The 20,393-nt window shown below is 38.6% G+C and overlaps 1 protein-coding gene across 3 annotated transcripts in view; it reads right to left on the bottom strand.

Moving 5' to 3' along the window:
* Positions 1 to 20,133, bottom strand: part of prex1 (phosphatidylinositol-3,4,5-trisphosphate-dependent Rac exchange factor 1) — a 119,661-nt gene extending 99,528 nt beyond the window's left edge. For 2 of the 3 annotated variants that reach the window (XM_030139131.1, XM_030139132.1), the window contains exon 1: positions 19,728 to 20,132. In XM_030139131.1, coding sequence (XP_029994991.1) covers positions 19,728 to 19,871 — 144 coding nt within the window. In that variant the 5' untranslated portion in view covers positions 19,872 to 20,132. Of the gene's footprint in view, positions 1 to 19,727 lie in introns of all 3 variants that reach the window. The other variant, XM_030139134.1, reaches the window with a different exon arrangement.
* Between the last annotated feature and the right edge of the window lie 260 nt (positions 20,134 to 20,393).

The following is a 20,393-nucleotide window of genomic DNA, read 5'->3' as shown; positions in this document are numbered from 1 at the left end:
TTTTGCAAGTCTTTTCTAGGTGTTTTAGGCAAACATAGCTGAAATTGTACAAGGTTAATGTATAATTGGATGGTTTTTGTCATATGATAGACAGCAGTTTACAAATCTACCTGTTGCTAATGGGAAATTGTAATCTGGACTGGTGTTCATATTATTTACTGTAGCTACTTGAATGCTTTACTGGAACGACAACCAGACGATGTATCCGTCTTCTTGCCAAGATAACAGACCATCAGATTCAGTAGAGCTTACAAAGACTGGAATGTGATTTGTTTTGACTTCCTGTAGAGTCAAAGTCTGTAACTTGGCAGGACGACAAGCTGCCAGTTCTTCAGTACAACTCACTACATGTAATTCCATGTGACTGCTGTTAACATGTCCTGAATTGATCGTGATTTGGCACAGAGAACATTTCAATAAAATGCAAAAATACAAGAAAAGCAATGTGCGTCTATGTTTATGATAACAGATAAGAAGCAGATGTGATTGCATATTAAAAGCCATGGATCACTTGCTTGGAAACAATAATATCTCAGAGCTATGAAGAACAAGACACATCAATATTCCACTTTTATTCTGAATGTGACAATATTCAAACTTGATAAGAGTCATGTAAACAGCATAGTCTGTAGGGATGTTTCAAATGGGGCCTTTTTCCAAATGGAGCATTTTCCAATTAAGATATGATGATATTTAGGTTTTTGGTAGGATTCTTTACAAATGCATACAATGTATATTTCATTTGAGGTTTCACAAATAGACCCAGTTAAGAGTCAGCTCTGTGTGTCATACACTAAAAAACATGCCAACAGATTTCAAGGCAGGGATAGAGAAGAGCCAAAAGAAAAGCCCACATTTGTGGTTATGAGGACACACTTCCTTTAAACATTATCAAAGACTCGGACAGTGACTAGTTTTACATGCAAATACTGTAACAAAAACTCTTTCAAGTCTATGGTTGAAGGAACGGTTGAACAAATCCAATAGTGTTGGAAAAAAACTTGAGCTTTTAGGACATTGTTAACCAGAAATGGAAATTTTAGTGGCACATTAATTTTCATCAACCACGCAGGGTGAAAGGGTTCCACCTCCACATGATATGAGGAAAATCAGTGATATGCAAAAGCGTTGTTCAATATTGTGATGACAACATTAAGGTGAGCCCTTGAACACTTCTTCAGTGCCTCTCTACACATGCATTAAGATATGATGTAAATACTACAAGAGTGCCCTTTTCCACAATAAATAGGCACACCTGTTGTTACTGTAATAAAATCCAGTGGTGGTGATAACACACTAAGTCTATCCATAGCTGATACAGTTGTTGAACTCATTACTTGATAATCAACGTGCAGAAGCAGTTGCATACAGACCATGGTCCTTTGTTTATTTCCATATCTCTGTCCCCGGTGACCTTCCTGCCTATTTTCTGACATCAGCACTTCGTCATCACTGAGCCAAAGATCACGTTAAGTGGATGACAAATGAATGGGAGTGTCTGATAAGCATCTTAGTGAATGAGCTGAGTCTGATTCAGCATTCATACTCTGATGGCTGTGGGTCAGGCTCTTGACCCCATGCGGCTGATAATATGCAAGAGATGAGCCAGGGTGGTTATGTTATGAAAGCCCACTGCCTTAAGGAAACCTTGAAACAAGACATCTTGATAAAACACAGATCCACTGTAGCCTTCCCTGCATAGGTTGCCCGAGGCACTCCACTTTTAATTCTGCATAATTATTCACTGATACCTAAAAATAGCCATGACATCAATGAATGTATTAATAATAGTATCTCAGAAGGGACATTTTTTCATAGCACTGGACTTATAGTAATGAGAGTGTGTGGGGCTCAGCTGCTGCAGATATGGCACATGATGGCCTCTAGTTTCAGGGATGATGGGCTGTGGGGGGAAAGCTGCTCATGATGCAATCCCACAGGAGACCAGTAACAAAACCATAGGCCTCAGTGATAGACCACAAAGTAGCTGCCAAGTACAACAATCATGCACCACCGACGTACCTGAACAGCAGAGCCAGGAAGGAACAATCATGAAAATATGAGGATTTACCAGCCAAAGAAAATGTAAGAAAACACTTTTTCAAAGCTTCAATAGTGAACTGTCATACCTTGAACTGTAAGGTGCAAAAATAAACTGTAATGTTTAGTAAGATGAAGGTACAGAATGACATTTACGTGTATTAACAGAAGAAAATTTTTGCACATTTTGCATTGCTAAATTTGTTAAAACTAGAATAAAAGTTGAGTTTTCTCTCTTTAAGTAAGGAAAATAAGCATGTTCCTCAGTTAGGATATCCTGCCAGCCATTGTTTTTGGTTTTAATTGTTTAAGATTAGATTAGATGATTAGATGAGACTTTACTTAAATAAAGATACATTTTACAGAAACATGCCTTGAAATTCATTTTTTGCAGTGTGACATAGTATCAGAATATATTTATAAAGGTTCCTAGTACGAAGAATGGCTCCATGTGCTGCAGAGTAAATCATGCAGAGATAAAGTTTGTGAATGACTAACCAGCGATCACAGAAACTGATAAAAGTCATTTTTCTCCCATTCTCTCATTCATTTATTCATTCTTTCATTCATTATCTGAACCTGCTTTATCCTCATTAGGGTTGTGGGGGTCGCTGGAGCCTATCCCAGCTACTTATGGACGAAGGCAGGGTACCTCCTGGACATGTCACCAGTTCATCACAGGGCCTTCTTTCTCCCATTAACATTAAATCAATTTAGTACTATAGAAAATAAATACAACAGTGATCAGTATGTGAACAGGTACTACACAAGTACATCAGTGCTTTGAAACAGTTTGTCTTGTACTTAAATATGGCTTATAATAAACTGAAAATAAGTTCATCATATATTCATAATTACTCCATATCTTAACAGAGACTATGACTGGGCCTATTTATTGCTTTCTATAGCTAGGAAACATTTTATTTTTCTGGATTAATCTATCACACCTTCTAAATGTGTCACGGCTGAGCAGAACACTCTCTTTCATTGAGATACCAGTTTTTAACCCTTACTTTCTCAGTGATGCTCCTTTCTTACAATTACTGCTTGAAATGTAATACAACATGCAATACAATATTAAATCCAGACAGCAATAAGAACCAGGTATTAGCAAAATGTCACCTGTTATTAAAAATTCTTGGTGTGCAGACTCACAGAGCCACCGCTTTGATGCATGATATACAAGGTTGAATAGAGCAGCAAATGTATTTGAAGAATTATAATGTTTAGAAGTACAGCTAAAAATGTCTCAGTGACCATATTATTGTAAGCAGTTCAACGTCTGTATGGAGGGGGGGGTTCAACACAATCCACAAACTGCATGAGGAGTACAGTAAGTCTGTAAGCTCTGTGGAGCATTTTAACAACACCACACCCTTTCATCTCTTCTCATCTAAACTATTTCTACAAACAGCTGACAGGAGTTTTCCTCTGGACCTGAGACCATTTTGCTTAAGACTTCAATCAATTTACTGAAAATTGCAGTGCGCTTACTCAGTTAAAGAACTCTCTAAGGCCCACCTGAAAATATCTACACCAAACATGAAAGAAGAAGAGTACAAGAAGTACAAAACTCTGGTTTGTTGAAAGTTACAACATTTACAGAAGTGACGTGGATGACATGCAGATTTGTCATGGATTGGTTTTGTAAAATCTGTCCATAGTTATGAATGATTTATGTGCCAAGAAAGCAACAACAAAGCCACAGTAGTCCTCCAACCAAGTGATTGATGGTCTGTCTCAAGTGGACCAAGTGTGAAATAAACTCTTACACAAGTCTACACAAAAGCTGTCAAATGAGCCACATGCTGAATGGACGCGTGACCAGGTCAAACCGGGTGCGGGGGATCCCACCAAGCTGAGTCAATGTCAACTTTATTGCACGAGTTTATGTGCAAGAAACAAGTGAAGAAAAGTAAAAAAAAAACTGTAAAGAAGAAGTGCTTATGTTTGTCTTAGTTTGTGTGTGTGGCATGCAAACAGGAAGTGAAAACACAGCAAACTTACTAAACAAAAGCCACCAGTTTTCAGCAGCAAAGTCATTGACAAGATTTTTTTTAAAGCAGATAGGCAGAGGTTTAACTCAGCAGCTTTGGGTTAAGAAATCAAACAGTCTGCAAAAAGAAGCACCGCCTCTCAACACAAAGGCAGCAGATGTTGTTTCTGGACAGGAAGTGTGCTTTGTGACAAGGAAGTATATGACATGTTTGATGGACAACTAACTTGAGTACTGTCAAAGTAAAAACCACACAGCTTCTTGCTAGCTAGCAAACCAATCACATTTAAGTCTACAGGCAAACACTGTAACAAGATATGATGAGTATGATGTAAATGATGAAATACAAAATTTAAAAAAATGACAATATCAGGATATTTTTCAGTATGGACTAGGGCTGCGATTAATGATTAATAAACTAGTTGATACATAGTTGACGGCAAAATTAATCGACAAATAATTTAGTCTTCAATAGATCGTTAGTGATGTCATGAACTTATGTTTAAGGAAAATTTTTAATATTTTTGTTTGCAACTCTTGAGTATTTAGTTGTTTGTCTAACAAACTTTGTTAGGCCCTGTACTATGCACAAAATTCACTTTGGGGTGGAAAAAAAGGGGCAAAAAGTATTTTTATTACTATATTTGTTTGCTAAATTTATTTAATTACTATATTTAAAACTATATTGTTGCTTGCAATGTTTGTTGAATACTGAATAACAAACTTTGTTGTGTATTCTAATTGTTGTGCATCAACTGTTCTTCTTAAAGGAAAGACAATGTATTTTATTGCTGCAATAACACAAATAAGAGCCACTGTGTGTGTTTTTTTTGTTTTGTTTTGTTTTTTTTGCAGTTCATAATCTTGTTGACTAGAACATTACAGTAGTCAGTGATTAGCTGACAGTTGAAATGGTCATTAGTTGCACCGCTAGTATGGACAGCAGAGGAAAAATGTATCAGAAAATGTTTCCTTTAAATATTAAATCCTTGTGGTCCATGGCAGGTTGGAAAACACCTGTTTAGTCCCAGTTCAGATCCATGGTCACCTGCCCTCTCAGACATCAATAACTGGCCTCTCCTCATGTGAGGCACCTGGCATCATCTCACATGACCACTTGCCAAAGGGCTAAGATGGGGGTTGGTGGGGTGGTTGCTAACTACTGAGGTTTATCAGAGCGAAGAAGGGCCAGACAGTGAGGTGTGAACATACAGATGGACCATATGCTGCTGTGGATTTACTGTCCGCTCCACTGGACGGTGAGTAAGAGGCCTGCTGCCCTCACGTCTGCCTTGTCTGTCTCTACACACAGACTTCTACCTGCAGCGAAGACAACTACATCAAGCTTCACTTTCAGTAAATTAAAGTCCATTACATTTTAATCTGCTACCATAGGGCTCACAAACTTACTAAGACCCCTCTGTAATGTTAATGACAGAGTTAGCATAATGTTACTTATTTCTTAATACAGGAAAGTACGATGACATGTTAGGGCCTCACAGCAATGGAGTGAAAAACATCACAAAGTTAACTGACAAAAGGGACAACATTTATCTGTATGACGGAGACATTTAGAAATCAGATGGCATCAAATAACATAATGAAACAGTAAGTCTGTTGGCTCAGCTAGCAAAACATTGCCAAATACAAACGGCAGGTGTTGGACTACTGCTATTGAAATATCAGATGTGTTTTTTTATCCTGAATTTGGCCCTAACACCCCTTTGTAGGAGAATCATCAGTAATAAGCAAAAGGAAAAGCATTTAGGTAGAAGTATGGAAAAGTCCTAATAGTATGTCTGACTTTCTGCCATGACGCAACATGAGCCAGTTTGACAGTCAGGTGTATAAGGACAGCGCTGGTTGGTGCTGCTGTTGCCTTGGCGATGGATGGCATCACAAGAGTCACAGAGGAATGAGCTGAGGAGCTCAATGTATGGTTACGTTCTTAAATTCCATAAAGGTTAGCCATATTAAAAAGGGATTTAAGTAAATATTGAGGTTTATGAAACGTGATCTCATGGCGAATTGTCTGACATTTTGGAGGCTCTGGCAGTGGTGTTTATATTAGAGTGGATTAAAACTACAATATTAACAGGTGCTTTTATTCATTTATTTAGTTTGCACATCATATGTTTTGTTCCAAAATAAACTTGGCATCTTTCACATGTTAGTTCAAGGCTAGTACTCAGTATAAAAGTGTGTGTGTTGGAATTTATTCATATCATAAGCTTATCACAAAACCCTTTCATTTAACATCTCTAAAGTCGTGTTTTATTGTCGTTTTGGATGAGCTTACTTTTAAGGATTTGAAACAAAGGAAACTATTGCCACATATGTCACCAATGTGTCATAAGAGTGGACAGATTACCTATTTCCTGCTGGCTACAAGCCCAAATTCAAATTTACATAATATCTTTATATGATTAATCTCAGATATACTATTTTTCTGGTTACTACAGCTACATCACCATTCAGCGACAAGGCTGAGCTTAATTCATAACAAGCTGGGATATCTCACAAGAGACCCCGTATATCAAGACCAGTTCTAACCCTTGTGAGGGTTTTTTTCCACAGGGCCCTGAGAACCCTTTTCAATTTGCTTCGGTTCCCACACCTACTGAAACAACCCTTAAACAGAATCCACAGATCCGCAAATCCAGGACTTTTTCTAAACAAGTTCTCAGGTCAGCAGCCCCCAAACTCTCTACTGCTTCTCATCCAAAAGACAACAACAAGTGAAAAACAATGCAACCATTAAGGGTCTCTCTTTCTATGGAGAGGATAGAAGCAGCCAGCCACAAAGAAGGACCGGGCAGTTTTAGAGAGGGAATTGAGGCTGTTTTGGGGTCGACATGGCATGAAATTGAATAAATAAATGAAGAAATCCCCTCTTTGTGACCCGAGTGCCGCACAGCAAGAGAATGGCCTGTGGCGTCGCCACAATGAGGGACCCCAGCAAACCTTACCAGACTTCTTTCTCTCTGAAGCTGTAATTCACATCTCTCTACCATCAAAAACTCCCTTAGCTCCCCCTTTTACCCTCAAACCAGTCCCTCCCCTCTGTCTTCCAAGAGAAACCCTTTTTGGCAAAGCCAATCACCAAAACACAAAGTCTTCTTTGAGTCTTGTCCATTTTTTTTCCTCCTTCTCTCACTCACTTCCGCTTTGGAGTCCTTTAAACTTTAGAGCTCTTTGAGTGGCTCACATGGGCTCAAATGAAACCCTACATGCAGATGAGACACTGTCTTCGTCATAGTGGACAGACAGCATGTCCACAAGCTTCCTCAACAGACCTGGCCAGTATAATGATATACTGTACTGCTTTGTAAATAATATTTGGACCACTGAGACAAAGTCATGAGTTGTCGTGAATGTGACAGGTAAAGCCATCATTTTTATGCGCACATATGAGGAAATACTCACATGGCAAAAGGCATGGCATCAACAAAACAACCGCTCTTTAAAAATCGCAAGTGATGTTAAAAAACATCTGATGCTGAAAAACAATCTAGAGACTAGAAATTACAAGAACCCATCACGTTGATCTGTTTGTTAGATGGAGTACACATCACAGGTACTCTTATTATTGTTTCCTACCTACGACACTGCGGTGGCGATATTCAATATGCAGTGCTGCCTCTCTTCGGATGTTGCTAATATACATACACCAAGTACAGTGTTGATAAAGAAAACTATCTCTGAATTATGTTTAAACAGAAAAGAAAATTAAAGTCATGAGTCAAATAAAGTTTTTGGATGTATCACCCAGCCCTACAGTGCACTATGGTTATGGATTTACAGAACAATTACAGTATAGTGAAATACACTGTTATTATCATATGAAATTCACCGTGATGGGAGGTTGTGTCCCTGTCACCATACCACTCTATTCCCCACAGCATCAGTGTATCAGCTCTGCTGTATTTATGCATAAATGATGCACTATGTTAACATGTGAACATTTAAGTGACACTTGTGCAATTGTCTGGGGCTGGATCTGACTTCACATGCCTTTTCAGCCCATAAAACATCAGATCTCACATGTAACATACCAACATAGGATGCCTCACATGTAGCCTTTTTTACAATGTCTACTCTTCCTGCTTGTTAGGTAAATTCTGTCACAGTTATAGAAACTCTCTTAGACCTGTCACTTGTAACACAGGTCTATGAAAGAAAATACAGGGAAGCATCCAGCACTCACAGAAACCTACAACAGTATGAGAAGAGAAACGGACAAAACTTTCAGTCCACTAAAAGATAATATAAGTCTTCTATACTGAACTGTACATCATTCAAGCTGTTAAAAATTTTGACCTCAGTTTTTTTTTATGTCCATGCCTCTGCTGCACATGGAATATTTCATCTAAGCCTCCTAATTCATCTCTTTACCAACACTGATACTCAGGCACAAGTTTGTCTGCACGTCTTTTTTCTAAGGGTCTTCCTGTTGAGGGCTGACATGTGGGGATCTGGAGATAACATCATGGACCAGATTGCATAGACCATCTGGACATTTGGATGTGTGTTTTTGGGTGCAGACAGACGTCACAATCAGAGACTGGATAAAGAGTATGGTAAGTGTGGTGTTGAGTGAGCCATCATAGACCTGTGGGGCTTCCAACACCAGGTAAAAAAACACATGTAGCAGCTGATCATGAAGATAATCCAGTTGAAGATCTCCTGACCTTTCCATATTTTGAAACAAAGGGTGAGACTTTTTTTTTTTTAATTTGCAGTAATTTGAGAATTTTATAATCTGTTGTCAAAACACCCTCAAATCTGTTCCAATTAAATTAAAATGTAAGACTTGTCATTTCTAAAGCCAGTATTGAACATTAGTGTTATATGTGCAGGATATTGCTAGGTAACTGTGGTTTAGAACAAAATCATGTATTTTATTTTGCAGACATAACATTGGTGCAGAGTTCACTCTGCCACACCTGGCATTCAGCAGGACAGACATAAACAGTGCCAAGGGTGCAGACAAAGATAATAGTGGCAAAGAAGCAAACAATTCCTCACAGCACAATAATGGTCATTAAGTTTTACCAGGCAGAAGATTATAGAAAACACCCATTGGTTGGAGCATTTAATGACTGGACAGGACAGCAGAGCCTTCTCAAAAAGTCTCTATTTCTGTCCAAATATTCTAATGCAAGTGATCTACACTCCTTTAAACCTTCTCTTTTTGGCAGCTTCCAATCTGACTACTACCTGTGCTTCCATCTTTCTCATAGTGATTCTGGAAGCATCATTTTGACTTCATGTTAATGCAAACAAAAGTACAACAGAGAGATAAACATGCATTGTGAAATTGATTCCTAGTGTTTGTTAATAGAGATCACAGTAAAACAGTACTGGTAAAATCCATGATCAAACAAAAAACACAATCACTGACAAAAATTGTAGCTGGAAGCCAAGTCCTCAAAGACTGGGGGGTTGTCTGCCCTGCCAAATCGTTGTGCCATTTCCGAAAAATGTTTCCTGTCAGCATGTGCGAACAAAGTCATCCCAGTAATAGCTCATACATGTATGACTCAAGCCTTTAATATGCCACATTAGTTGGCAAACGTGTCATCACATTGAACAAATGCCAAAATGAAAACCCCTTTAGCATCCAGGCCCAAAAATGTGTCAGCAACTGTCACAAATACTTTAAAACTCTTTTAGTGACATATTGAGCAGAGTAAACAGGGAGTTAAATAGCATAAACAGCTGAACTACAGCTGTGGCTAAACGTGGAAGGAGTGAGAAATAAAATCATTTTAATCAATCTGTTTGAAAGTAACACACCAAACCCTTGTAATAACATCACTGACTGAGACATCTTCTGCACCACAAAACATGAACCACTGAGAGTTTACAGCAGTGTGTTGACTTGTGTGTTATGTGTGTATCTCAAATTCCTGAGAGTCAGGTTAGGTTTGAGAAGACAAAGTTCTAACAAAGCTGGGCATCAGATGGCAAAATTGTTTAGTGTTGTTCCAAATGACCATGCTTGGGGAAAAAAACAAAACAAAAAAAAAACAAGTAATCAAAGACAGGTTATAATAGTTTTTAATGGGCACACATTTCCAGGCAGTGTCAAGACATTCATATTCCAAGGTCTAAAAGGTGTGTGGAATGGGGGACTGCAGTTGTTAATTCAAGTTTGTAATTTGTAATATCTTTAGTCTAAGACTAAAAAAAATAAAGTAGCATCATCTTTGCTTATTCAAACTCAATATCCCACTTTGTAACTCAAGAGGTCTAGTGAGGCACAGGAGAATCCAGTCTGCTTTCAGTCCACAATATGAGAGATGTAGCAGTGCTCAGAGGCATATTCTAAACCCTTTGTCAATCATGTCTACAGACAAGCAGTCTCTGCAAGGAAACGTAAGCGCAACACTAAGTGCAATGCTGGCTGAAACTTCTGCCAAATGACCATTATCACCACAAACACCACCCGCTCTCTGCAAGACACTGCATTCATGAACAGACGTGAGTGAAAATAAGGTTAACAATGTTTTGCACATTGCTTTGCACCACTGGGGAAGGATAAGAAGTTTGAAGCTTGCAATGTTCCTTTAGAGTGGTGACTTATGGATGTAGTAATAGTGTACACTATTTCATTGAGTGGCTGCTTTCCAAAATTTGCAGTAATAAGCACGATAACTTATTAGCCTATGTTATATAAATGTTTTAACATTAATGCCAACAGTATGTATCATTTCAGCCTTAAAATCAACAATCAGGCCAGTAATAAATATTCAGTTGACTTGTGCTAAATTATATCAAGTGTTTCCAGTGAGGTCAAAATAAGAGGAAGATGTGATTTATTCATTGCAACAGTCCGCTTCATGTGGTCACCTGTCAATGATGTTGACTACCTTAACATTTACACTGAAACTTACTTGTGGTCATTTCGCTAGACTCAAATAGCGTATAGAAATAACTTATTTTATTGAGTTACCTTTTAGTGTGATCAATGTTACAAGGGTATGCAGTCTATAAATGCTAATAATGGTAACAGTGGATCTGCTGTGCATGCTAACTGACAACTTTTACTATTGTTTTGACTGAGTGATGCCTCACATCAAAAATTATGTTAATTTATAAGTGTTAATATGTTTTATAAGTTGCTTTTTGTTAAAATGCTGTCTGCCGTTTTCATAATGGGAATCTTAATCTTAAAAATTATATGTTTAAATTGACAACTTTGCTATTATTGTCATATTTACCAAGATTTGAAGACGATACCTTTCTCAAAGTACCTCTGACCCCTGATCTACACCACACATCTGGTTGTACTTGACAAGGTCAACAAACATGTTTAGCTCACTGGCTTAGTGTGAAACCAAATAGGAAGTGCTCAGGGGAGGTCACCAGTAATACCTCAGGGTGTCTATATCTGAAGATTGAAAGTAGCTAATGTCCAGAAACAGCATCCAAAGTACACCATGAGTTATTTCACGCACAGCAGAAAAAGCTTGTTTATACTCCTCTGATTTTTTTTTTTTTTTTCTGCATTTGCTCTTGTGAACAGCAGTTCTCTGATTTAATCATATTAACTTTAAGTGTTCAAGGTTTTTGAGAAAACATTCAGCAAGCATCTTTCAATCCGTGAACCCATCATGGCTCCAAAACCTGCACACTTAAGTGCAACCAGTATCCAACCTGAAGAAGTACTTGTACAAGCCATGATCCCAAAGCAAGATTAGAGCTCTCATGTTGCTTATGCTGTTACAATTTAGGCCAGGTCACCAGGTCGTTGTATTGTATGTCTGCCTGCTAAAAAGCACTCCACAGAGCTCTTCCCATACACATAGTGGTTGCTATGTGGCTTATCTCTGATGGATGCTGCTGTCGTAATAGTCAGAAATGTCCCTGAAGTGCATGTAAACATCCTCTACAGTCTGAAAGAAAGAAATCAGTAATTAATGCCCAATCAATGCCATTGATTTCTGATTAATGATCCTAAAACGTTAGAAACCGTCTCAAACACCACCGATTCCAAAATACACAATGAGAAAGAACAACATTAAAAAAAACAAAACTTTAAAAGTACTCTTTAAACATTCAAGATTTTTAAACATCTCCCACATCATTTCTGAGGCATCCCTTTCCTGTGTTAATATCTCCCGTTATCTCACAGTTACAGGAATTCACAAACACCTCTAGTAGAAGTTTTTTTGGGTTTTTTTGACATTGTGCCTCCGGGTGTTACAGTGGTTTAGACTTGTTAACTTGAATTCTTAAAATTCCTGCTGCAGTCTTATGCCTCAAAGAAATGGCTTATCAACACACATGACTGAAAAAAAGCAGAGAGATTAAGTTAAAGTCTGGCTTGTTAATAGCTACTCCTTTATGCAACGACCTCTACAGTTTCAGGTTAGTCCAGCTGAGGAACTGCACTGCAAGGTACCACTTTTCTAGAAAGTGACTGACAGATGCTCAGCAACACCTTCAATCAGTAACATTAAGAGTCTTACACATTGACTCTGTGTTAAGATAGTGCTTAATGTCTTGGAGTAGAAAAATGTATGACAATGTACACTCACAGAAGCAATGATCAATGAAAAGTGTGTGGTGTAGAGAAATTCTAAAACTTTCAAAAAAAAAAAAAAAAAAAAAAAAAACCAAAAAAACAAGAGTCTGTAGAATATGAACTACAACATCTCCAGTACTGTGGATGATTGGATGGAGTAGGGCTGCATGATTTTGGCGCAAAATAAAATCCAGATTTTTTTATTCTAAAAACTTGATTTTCAATTTCGATTTCAATTTGGGCTGGTGGTGCTGTTTAGCCAGCATGTCATTTTTCGTGTGCAGTCCGCAATGCAACGCACTGCTCCCACTCTGGTGTGTGGTGATGTTTGAGGTGCTAAAATAAGTTGGTTGTGCTGCTGCCTTTGACTGATACCACCTTCAGGCTGAGTTTGCAGCAAGGAATAGTATGATCTTCATCGGAAACTTTGTACGAATTCCACACAACCGACTTGCTCTTGCTATTTTTAGTCACAAACTTCTCACTCTCCTTAGCAAACGCCATTTTTGTACTGGTGTGTGGAGACCAAAAGAGGAGTCTGCGTTAGCCCAGAGGTGCACAGGCTGGAGATATGAGAGAGACGAAATTCAATTTGATGATTACCCTTTTTTAAACCTCGTCCGATTTTGATTTAAAATAGATTAATTGTGCAGCCCTAGGATGGAGACGTACAAGTTTAGTCTACAATCTTTGGTCCTCTTTTTTATGTGTCACTAAAACACCAATCTGTCTTCACTGAATCCAACATGAGGAGCTTCCTTCATTATTCTCTTACTACGTGGGATGTAACAAAGTACTACCTAAGTTTAGTTATACATTACTGGACTATAATAGAGTCTTAAAGTTACTGTACTACAGCATTTTTCTCACAACTTTAGACTTTTACTCCCTACACTTTAATACAAATATCTATACTTTATACTCTTTACATTTTCAAAACAGGCAGGGCACATTTTAATGCATTTGAGGGGAATTATTAAGTAATTTTTCTACAGTACAATGTGCTTTCCAAGTATTTACACAGATTTGAACCAAAATGAATTGGACAATAAAATACAAAGCACAATTTGTTGGTTTATCTATCAGTTCATATCAACCATGACACTTGCATGAAAATGATGTAAAACACAAAACAAAACAAAACAAAAAAGACTCTGAAAGACGAGACTCTCAGCTGTGGAGAAAAGATGTTTTGTGATCAGTGGCTGAAGATGACACTTCAGTTAAAGCTGGGTGATGAGGCCAAAAAAAATTTAATTTAGAACTTTTATAGATCTTATGGATGACTTTTGGATGACTTTTAATTGATTATTTTCTGGCTATAAGAACTGAAAAGATAACGTACATGCATTATATGACTGGAGAAACAAATTCACAATTGATAAAAAGGAGACAACATGTTGCATTATCACGTTTATTGAGCAATAAAGGTCTCTAGAGGATAATACCAATTTTGTGAGATTTAGGCATTTTTCACAAATTTCAGGAAAACCTTGGTTAATCTTATTAATTCAAAAGATTACACAGCCCTAATTTCAGTATTACTACTTGTACAGGGGCAACTGATAGAAATATTATTCAAGAGATAGTCTTTACTTTTACACTGGGAACATGTCAAAGCCTGGACTTTTTCATTTCACTTTTACTTGAGTGAAGAAGTTGAATCAATATGTCTACTTTTGCTTTAGTATCTGTGCTTCTACTTAAGTCATGAATAGGTGAACTTTCACCACCTATGTGGTTGTAAAGAGCAACATGATGAGACTCAGTGTCAAGTCTCTCATGTCTTACAAAGCAGTGAGAGTGGGTTTAAAGCCCAATGATAATAAAAATCATCAGAAGAAAACCCAGTAACTGCTCTACCTGCTGTTAGGACTCCACAGACTGTTTTTCTTCACTTGTGCTATATCCAGTATGTAATGTGTGCCTGTGTTTGTATGACTTCAGCGGGGCTGAGGTTGCAGTGAGCTGAAACCACCAGCGTTGTGGCCAAAATGAGAGTCACAATCTGAAGCTATTTTTACCCCCCCTCCCAGTGCAGAGAAACTTGATGCTGGTCTTTCCCGGTTGGAGAGATGAAGCGGTGCAAAAAAAAAAAAAAAAAGAAGAAGAAGAAAAAGACTCAAGCAAGCTCAAGTTTGGAGAGGAAGTTTGAGGGTGGCTTCCTGTGTCTGTCTTCCTGGGCATGGCTTGGACTATGTGTTTGTGTGTGAACATACGGCATCCTGTTTGATCAGTGGGCTTTGTTAACTGCAAACTGCAGGTGAATATGGAGAAAAGTTAACAATGGCCAAGTCCAGGGGGCGTGACAACATACTATGCATAGAACCACATCCACATCACATTTCTCTCATTTATCCACACCAGCACACAAACATGTTGAATTGTGTGTGGCCCAAAGCAAAGGTCAGAGAGGGCAGGACTTCCAGATGTTTCCTATTATCCTGTGGCACTGACTAGACCTTCCTGGTCCCTCTGTGCTCTTTCTCTTCTCAGAATGCAAAAGGAAGGTCAAAAGCTGGCTGACCATGGAATTACACTGTTGTCTTTATTGGACAGGATTCATTAAGACGTGGGTCAGCATTGGTCATAAAAAAAACAAGCACTCAAAATGGCAAACCCCCATTTTTATGGCTTTTGAAGGAAAATCCCTGATGTCTACAGGGCATGACACCACTAACCGTATTCCTGTCATAGATAGCCTCATTTTGGTGGATCATGCCAGGGAAAATCCAGTTGCCTGGATTAAAAAAAAGAGCAAACCCTGCCCTAGAGAACATCTCTCTCTAACCAGTGTCCCCAAGAAATACTCAATTCAAGTCAAACAAGGAATTGTGGTGCTTGAAATGAGTGCCATTAACTTGTAATTGAATAGAAATTATCTTGTTAAAATTGCTAGCACTCTGCTCAAAGTGGCAAAAGAATCAGAGATGATAGCACTGAGCAAAATGAATCCTCTAATCCCTCTTTTCAAAACCCCAACCCCCTTCTCACCTCTTCTCCTCCCACCATCCCCTTCATGCTTCTCTCTAGCACATTGGATGAGTTTGTTGGCGCTGGTAATTGCCAGGGGATGAGTGACATGCAGAATGGCCGAGATGCCAAAGCCGGATAACCATCTCTTTTTTGTGAATCATTCGCAATCATTGTGATTCAGAAGCTGTAGATGCTGAGACAGAAGCTTTAAAGACTCGGGGGGGTGTTGAAGGTAGGAAAAAAGAAACAGGCGATAAGGTGAAGGAGAGTGACGAGCTGCCATTTAGTAAAGCCGATGTTCAATTTCTATTGTTGAAGTTTGGGGGGAAAAAACACAATGAGGGTGAGGAAAGCAAAACCATCAGGCGCCTACAGATAAGGCAGATAACATGACATGTCCAGATATCTTCTGTGTGGTTACAATGGAGAGTGACAGCAGAAAATGCTTCAACAATCAAGAAAACTCACAGTAAATGTCACACTGTGGCTTTAGCTCTGTGGAGTCAAATCTGGTCTGCACTTTTGTTTGACATACAAGACAACAGCATCAAAAGGACAGAAACCGTATTAACCTCAAAAGAATAGTTCTCTTACATTTTTAATTACATTGCCATGTATAGTAAGACTATCAGATGACCAGTAGTAGAAGAAGCGCTCACATACACTAATTAGGTAAAAGCACCACTACCACACCATGAAAATTCTTTACTATAAGAACTGCATTCCAAACCTTAAGTATGTTAAAATTAGGTTTAATATAATGTATTGTGTAAGCAGCAAAATAAACTTAAAATATGCAAAGTCAGAGTAAGTGTTTTACTGCTGTATGTTTTTGGATTTGTTTTACAGCAGGATTCATGTGTATGTTGTATTTTTCAGCTACAGATGTTTAAGACAACGCCCACTTTCACTCCCTTACACTCTGTCGGTAGGTGATGCATCATATTCAATAAGATCACAACATTTGCACTTGGTTAATTGATGATTTAAGAGCTGTAATTACTTTTTGTTTGTTATTTGGCTAAAAGTTATACATTTTGTCTGCTTTTTGTACCTATTTTATTACACTGTTTAGAAAACCACAATGAAATGTGACACGTGCTCAGGTTTGTTACTTTCTCTCCAGAGTTACAGGCCTTTTCTGTTTCTTCGGCTTAGGTGTCCCTCTGTGTTCTAACAGTAGGGAAACTCCTGTATCATCATATATTTTAGCATTTTGTCCTGTGACAACCAAAAGACGTAATGCTTTTGAGATGTAGTGGAAAAGCTGCAGAAAATGGAAAGTACAAATATCTTGAATTGATACTGCATATGCATCACTTACACAGTCAAATAACTCAGGTGGCTGAAGTCCCACAGATTGATTAGCCTATACTTAGAACAACAGCATCCCCCTGGTATTCATAGACAACAAACCTAGCCCCCTACACTGAACAACTCCATATCTTTATTGAAACCATATGTTCTGAGCTCCCACAGCTAGACTGCCCTTATCATCACAGCATGGTGACAAAACCCCAACTCCCACTGAGGGATGGGAAGCATGGAGAGCATGGAGGGATTAGTAGAGGATGGACATTAGCAGAGAGGTGAGATGTTTCCTTTTATTTTTCATGCCTGACCAAATCGTCTTTTAACCCTTACATTCACCCTGGCATTTTTGAACATTTTCTCAATATTTATTTATTTATTTTTTATTTTGGTGATAATTTTGGCTGTGTTGCAGCTTGTGGCATGATTTTGTCCCCCTTCTTTCCTTTTTCGTTTAATTTTTGAAATCCATTGTCTTTCATTCTAACGTGTCTTTTATTTTCTGTTGATGCATTTTACATCCTCTGGACAAAATGTACATGCACAAAAAAACTGTTATTAAATCATCATATATTATTATTATTTCTTTTTTTTTTTTTCCCCTTAAATCTCCTCGAACTTGCTCAAAACTACCAAACATTCCCAATCATTTTCAGGATTTTAACCATTTAAATGCTAGTTCAATGATTTGAATTATTAATAATTTATTACAAGAATACACAAAAAATATATTTCATATAATAAATAGTAGGGGGATGGTGGTTAATTGGAGTATTGGATATGTCAAAGATTAGCAATAAAACTGATTTGAATGCATTTGTATTTTTTATGTAGTGTTACTCCCTTTACTCCCAATTACTCCCTTTGGACACCTTTGTGGCCAAAAAGGCCTTAGATTTGACATTTTTACTGTATTCCACCAGATTCAACCAATTTCCCACTGTAACCTGATGCATGAGATTCTGATATTTTTTTAATTATACACAATGGAGCTTCTTTACACAAAACGTGAAGGGGACTACAAGTGATAACAACTGTCTTCACACTCCTTTTCCCTGCAGCCTGAGCTATAAAAGGCAACCTTATGCAAAGACACAGGTGATAAAACGATTCGTCTCTCATGTCACTCAACTGCCATTACTTTACTCTTTTTCAACACCTGAAGTCTTATACCAAGCAAAGCCAACGGATGTAATGATAGGGAGGAGCATAGTGGGTGGCACAGGCTCTGACAGCTCTCAGATGTCTACAGGAAATACAATCCAGACTTTTCTGATCAATCTTTCGAAGTCTGCCTTTATCATTTTGCCAGAAATGGGTTTTGGGGATAGGGAGGAGGTCAAAGCATGTCCCTCTATTCCCTGGGCTATTCTGTAACACAAGATAAGCAATGGCTGGCCCATGTGTAACTAAGAAAAGACGTAGTACCACAGAGACCAAATGATAAAAGACAAATCTACACCAGTATAGGCTTTAAATCAGTTCTATAAACTTCAGATTGTGCCTACTTCTTCACAAAGGTCAGTCATGTAGGCACATGTCTAAAGAAGCTTTTATTTCAATGGTTTAAAGAGTCTTACAGGATGAACAGAATTATTTAAAGAATTTTGAGGAAGCTGCAAACACGTGACAACCTAAGAGGAATAGAGAACCATGGCCATGTTTGACAGATGTTGAAATTAGACCACACACAGAGGAGTTAAACTTCACAAACATGGAAACACTCTGATAAGTAGCTCAATGGTGATGTTTTATAGCTGATCCCGACCTTTTGGCCTAATTGTTGATAACTTTAAAGGGATTTTCTATACTGAATGCAGAAATAATACATAATAATAAAGTCACATTGTTGGCCTGAGAGTAAATGCACCCAATTTGGCAGTACGCCAGACAATGACTGTCTGAGCAGAGCACAAAAAACACCTGCACTGTGCAAATACTCCAGAAATGACAAGGTAAGGAAGAGGACAACAAAACATGAAAAGTAGAAGTGACAAACTGAATTGTCTCCTGCAGGTGGAAGCTATTTAAACTCACACAGTGCTGGTGGCTGAGAGAGGAGATGTGGCTTTACCAGGGCATTCATTCATTAAAGGCAAAAAAAAAAAAAAAAAAGGGAATGTCCAATGACTGAATAAGTAAGTGTTCTGCTGATAGGTGGTGAAATGATTTCTTATCTGTCTGAAATAAGGAGGAGTGGTGGAAGTGTTGGCTGCTCATGAATAACCATTGACTTGCAAAAGCAGCGTGAACTGTGCTCTCCTTTGACTGTTTTAAGGCAGCCTCAGCACACAATAGAAAGGTGAGAATGATGCTCCCTGTATTCATGTCTATGTGGGGGGAAGAAAACAAACCCATGAATGCAAGTCTACCTTTGTGTGCTTTCGGTAATAGATTACATTATTTGGAATAGGAGAGCAAGGGACATGCAACGTTTATCATCAGCAGCTTCCTTTATCAAATAGAAACCACCAAGCTGACAACAATAACAGGCGTAGCAAACCGTGAGCTGCGTCTAACTTCTGCCTCCTGTCTAAATAAGCCAGCAACACACAGAGAAACAAAGTTAACGCTTGTTAACAGTTGACAAAACGCTATCCTGAACCCAGTATACATTCTTGTGGTTTCTCGTCCTGTCCAAACCTTAAGCTGCAGCAGACTCTATATACAAGTTGAATTTATTCTGTAACATATCTCAGATGCCTTAAAGCATGGATGCCGAATCGAAAAACGCAGCTTGTGACTTACTGGGGTGCTGTTATTTGTCATGTAAACATGTGCGTAAAACAGGCAGGTTTAAATGGATGCGTTTATGGCTGGAGTTTGGCGAGCGCCATCCGGAGCAACGTGAGATGTGATGTCAACGCTTACCGACTGAAGGAAAAGCAAGGTCCGGACGTAATCCCTCTCGGTGTTCAGAATTTCATTTAAGACACAAAGCCTGAGTCTCTGCTGTCGGTCCGAGTCCTTGGTGGCGTGGATCCCGTTCTCCAGATGCCCGTCTTCCTCTTCCATGATGGTAACACAGCCTCCCAGAAGAGTCACTAATACCTACACAAAATAGTCTTCTTTTCCCCAAAAAAATATCCACACTTTGCTTAAGTTGTTCCTTCAGTCCATTTTACAGCAGCAAGTTGTAAAACCTCCCCGAGTGGTGATGCGCAATGCACCACACACTGGAAATAAAGTTCACCAAAAGTACCAAACAACGAACGCAGAGCCGCCGGGGCTGAGTGACTCCAACACCAGCTGAGAGCAACAGTGGACCCGAACAGAGCAGAGACACGACAGAGAGGAGGAGGAGGAGAAGGAGGAGGGACGAAGGGCACATACTCACAAGGACCGTGATGCTTCTGAAGAGCACACAAACGCCGCACACATTCACTGCATGTCACAACCAAACCTGTGCACAAACAAACAAGCTTTAACTCAAGAGATCACGGGTGTCAAACTCATTTTAGTTCAGGTTCCACATTCAGCACATTTGATCTCAACTGTGCCGGACCAGTAAAATAATAACATTAAAAAAAAGTTAAA

This window comes from Sphaeramia orbicularis, chromosome 7, assembly GCF_902148855.1.
Source record: "Sphaeramia orbicularis chromosome 7, fSphaOr1.1, whole genome shotgun sequence".
Taxonomy (NCBI): domain Eukaryota; kingdom Metazoa; phylum Chordata; class Actinopteri; order Kurtiformes; family Apogonidae; genus Sphaeramia; species Sphaeramia orbicularis.
The sequence above is the reverse complement of the archived record's forward strand: the minus strand, read 5'-3'. Positions and strand labels throughout refer to the sequence as shown.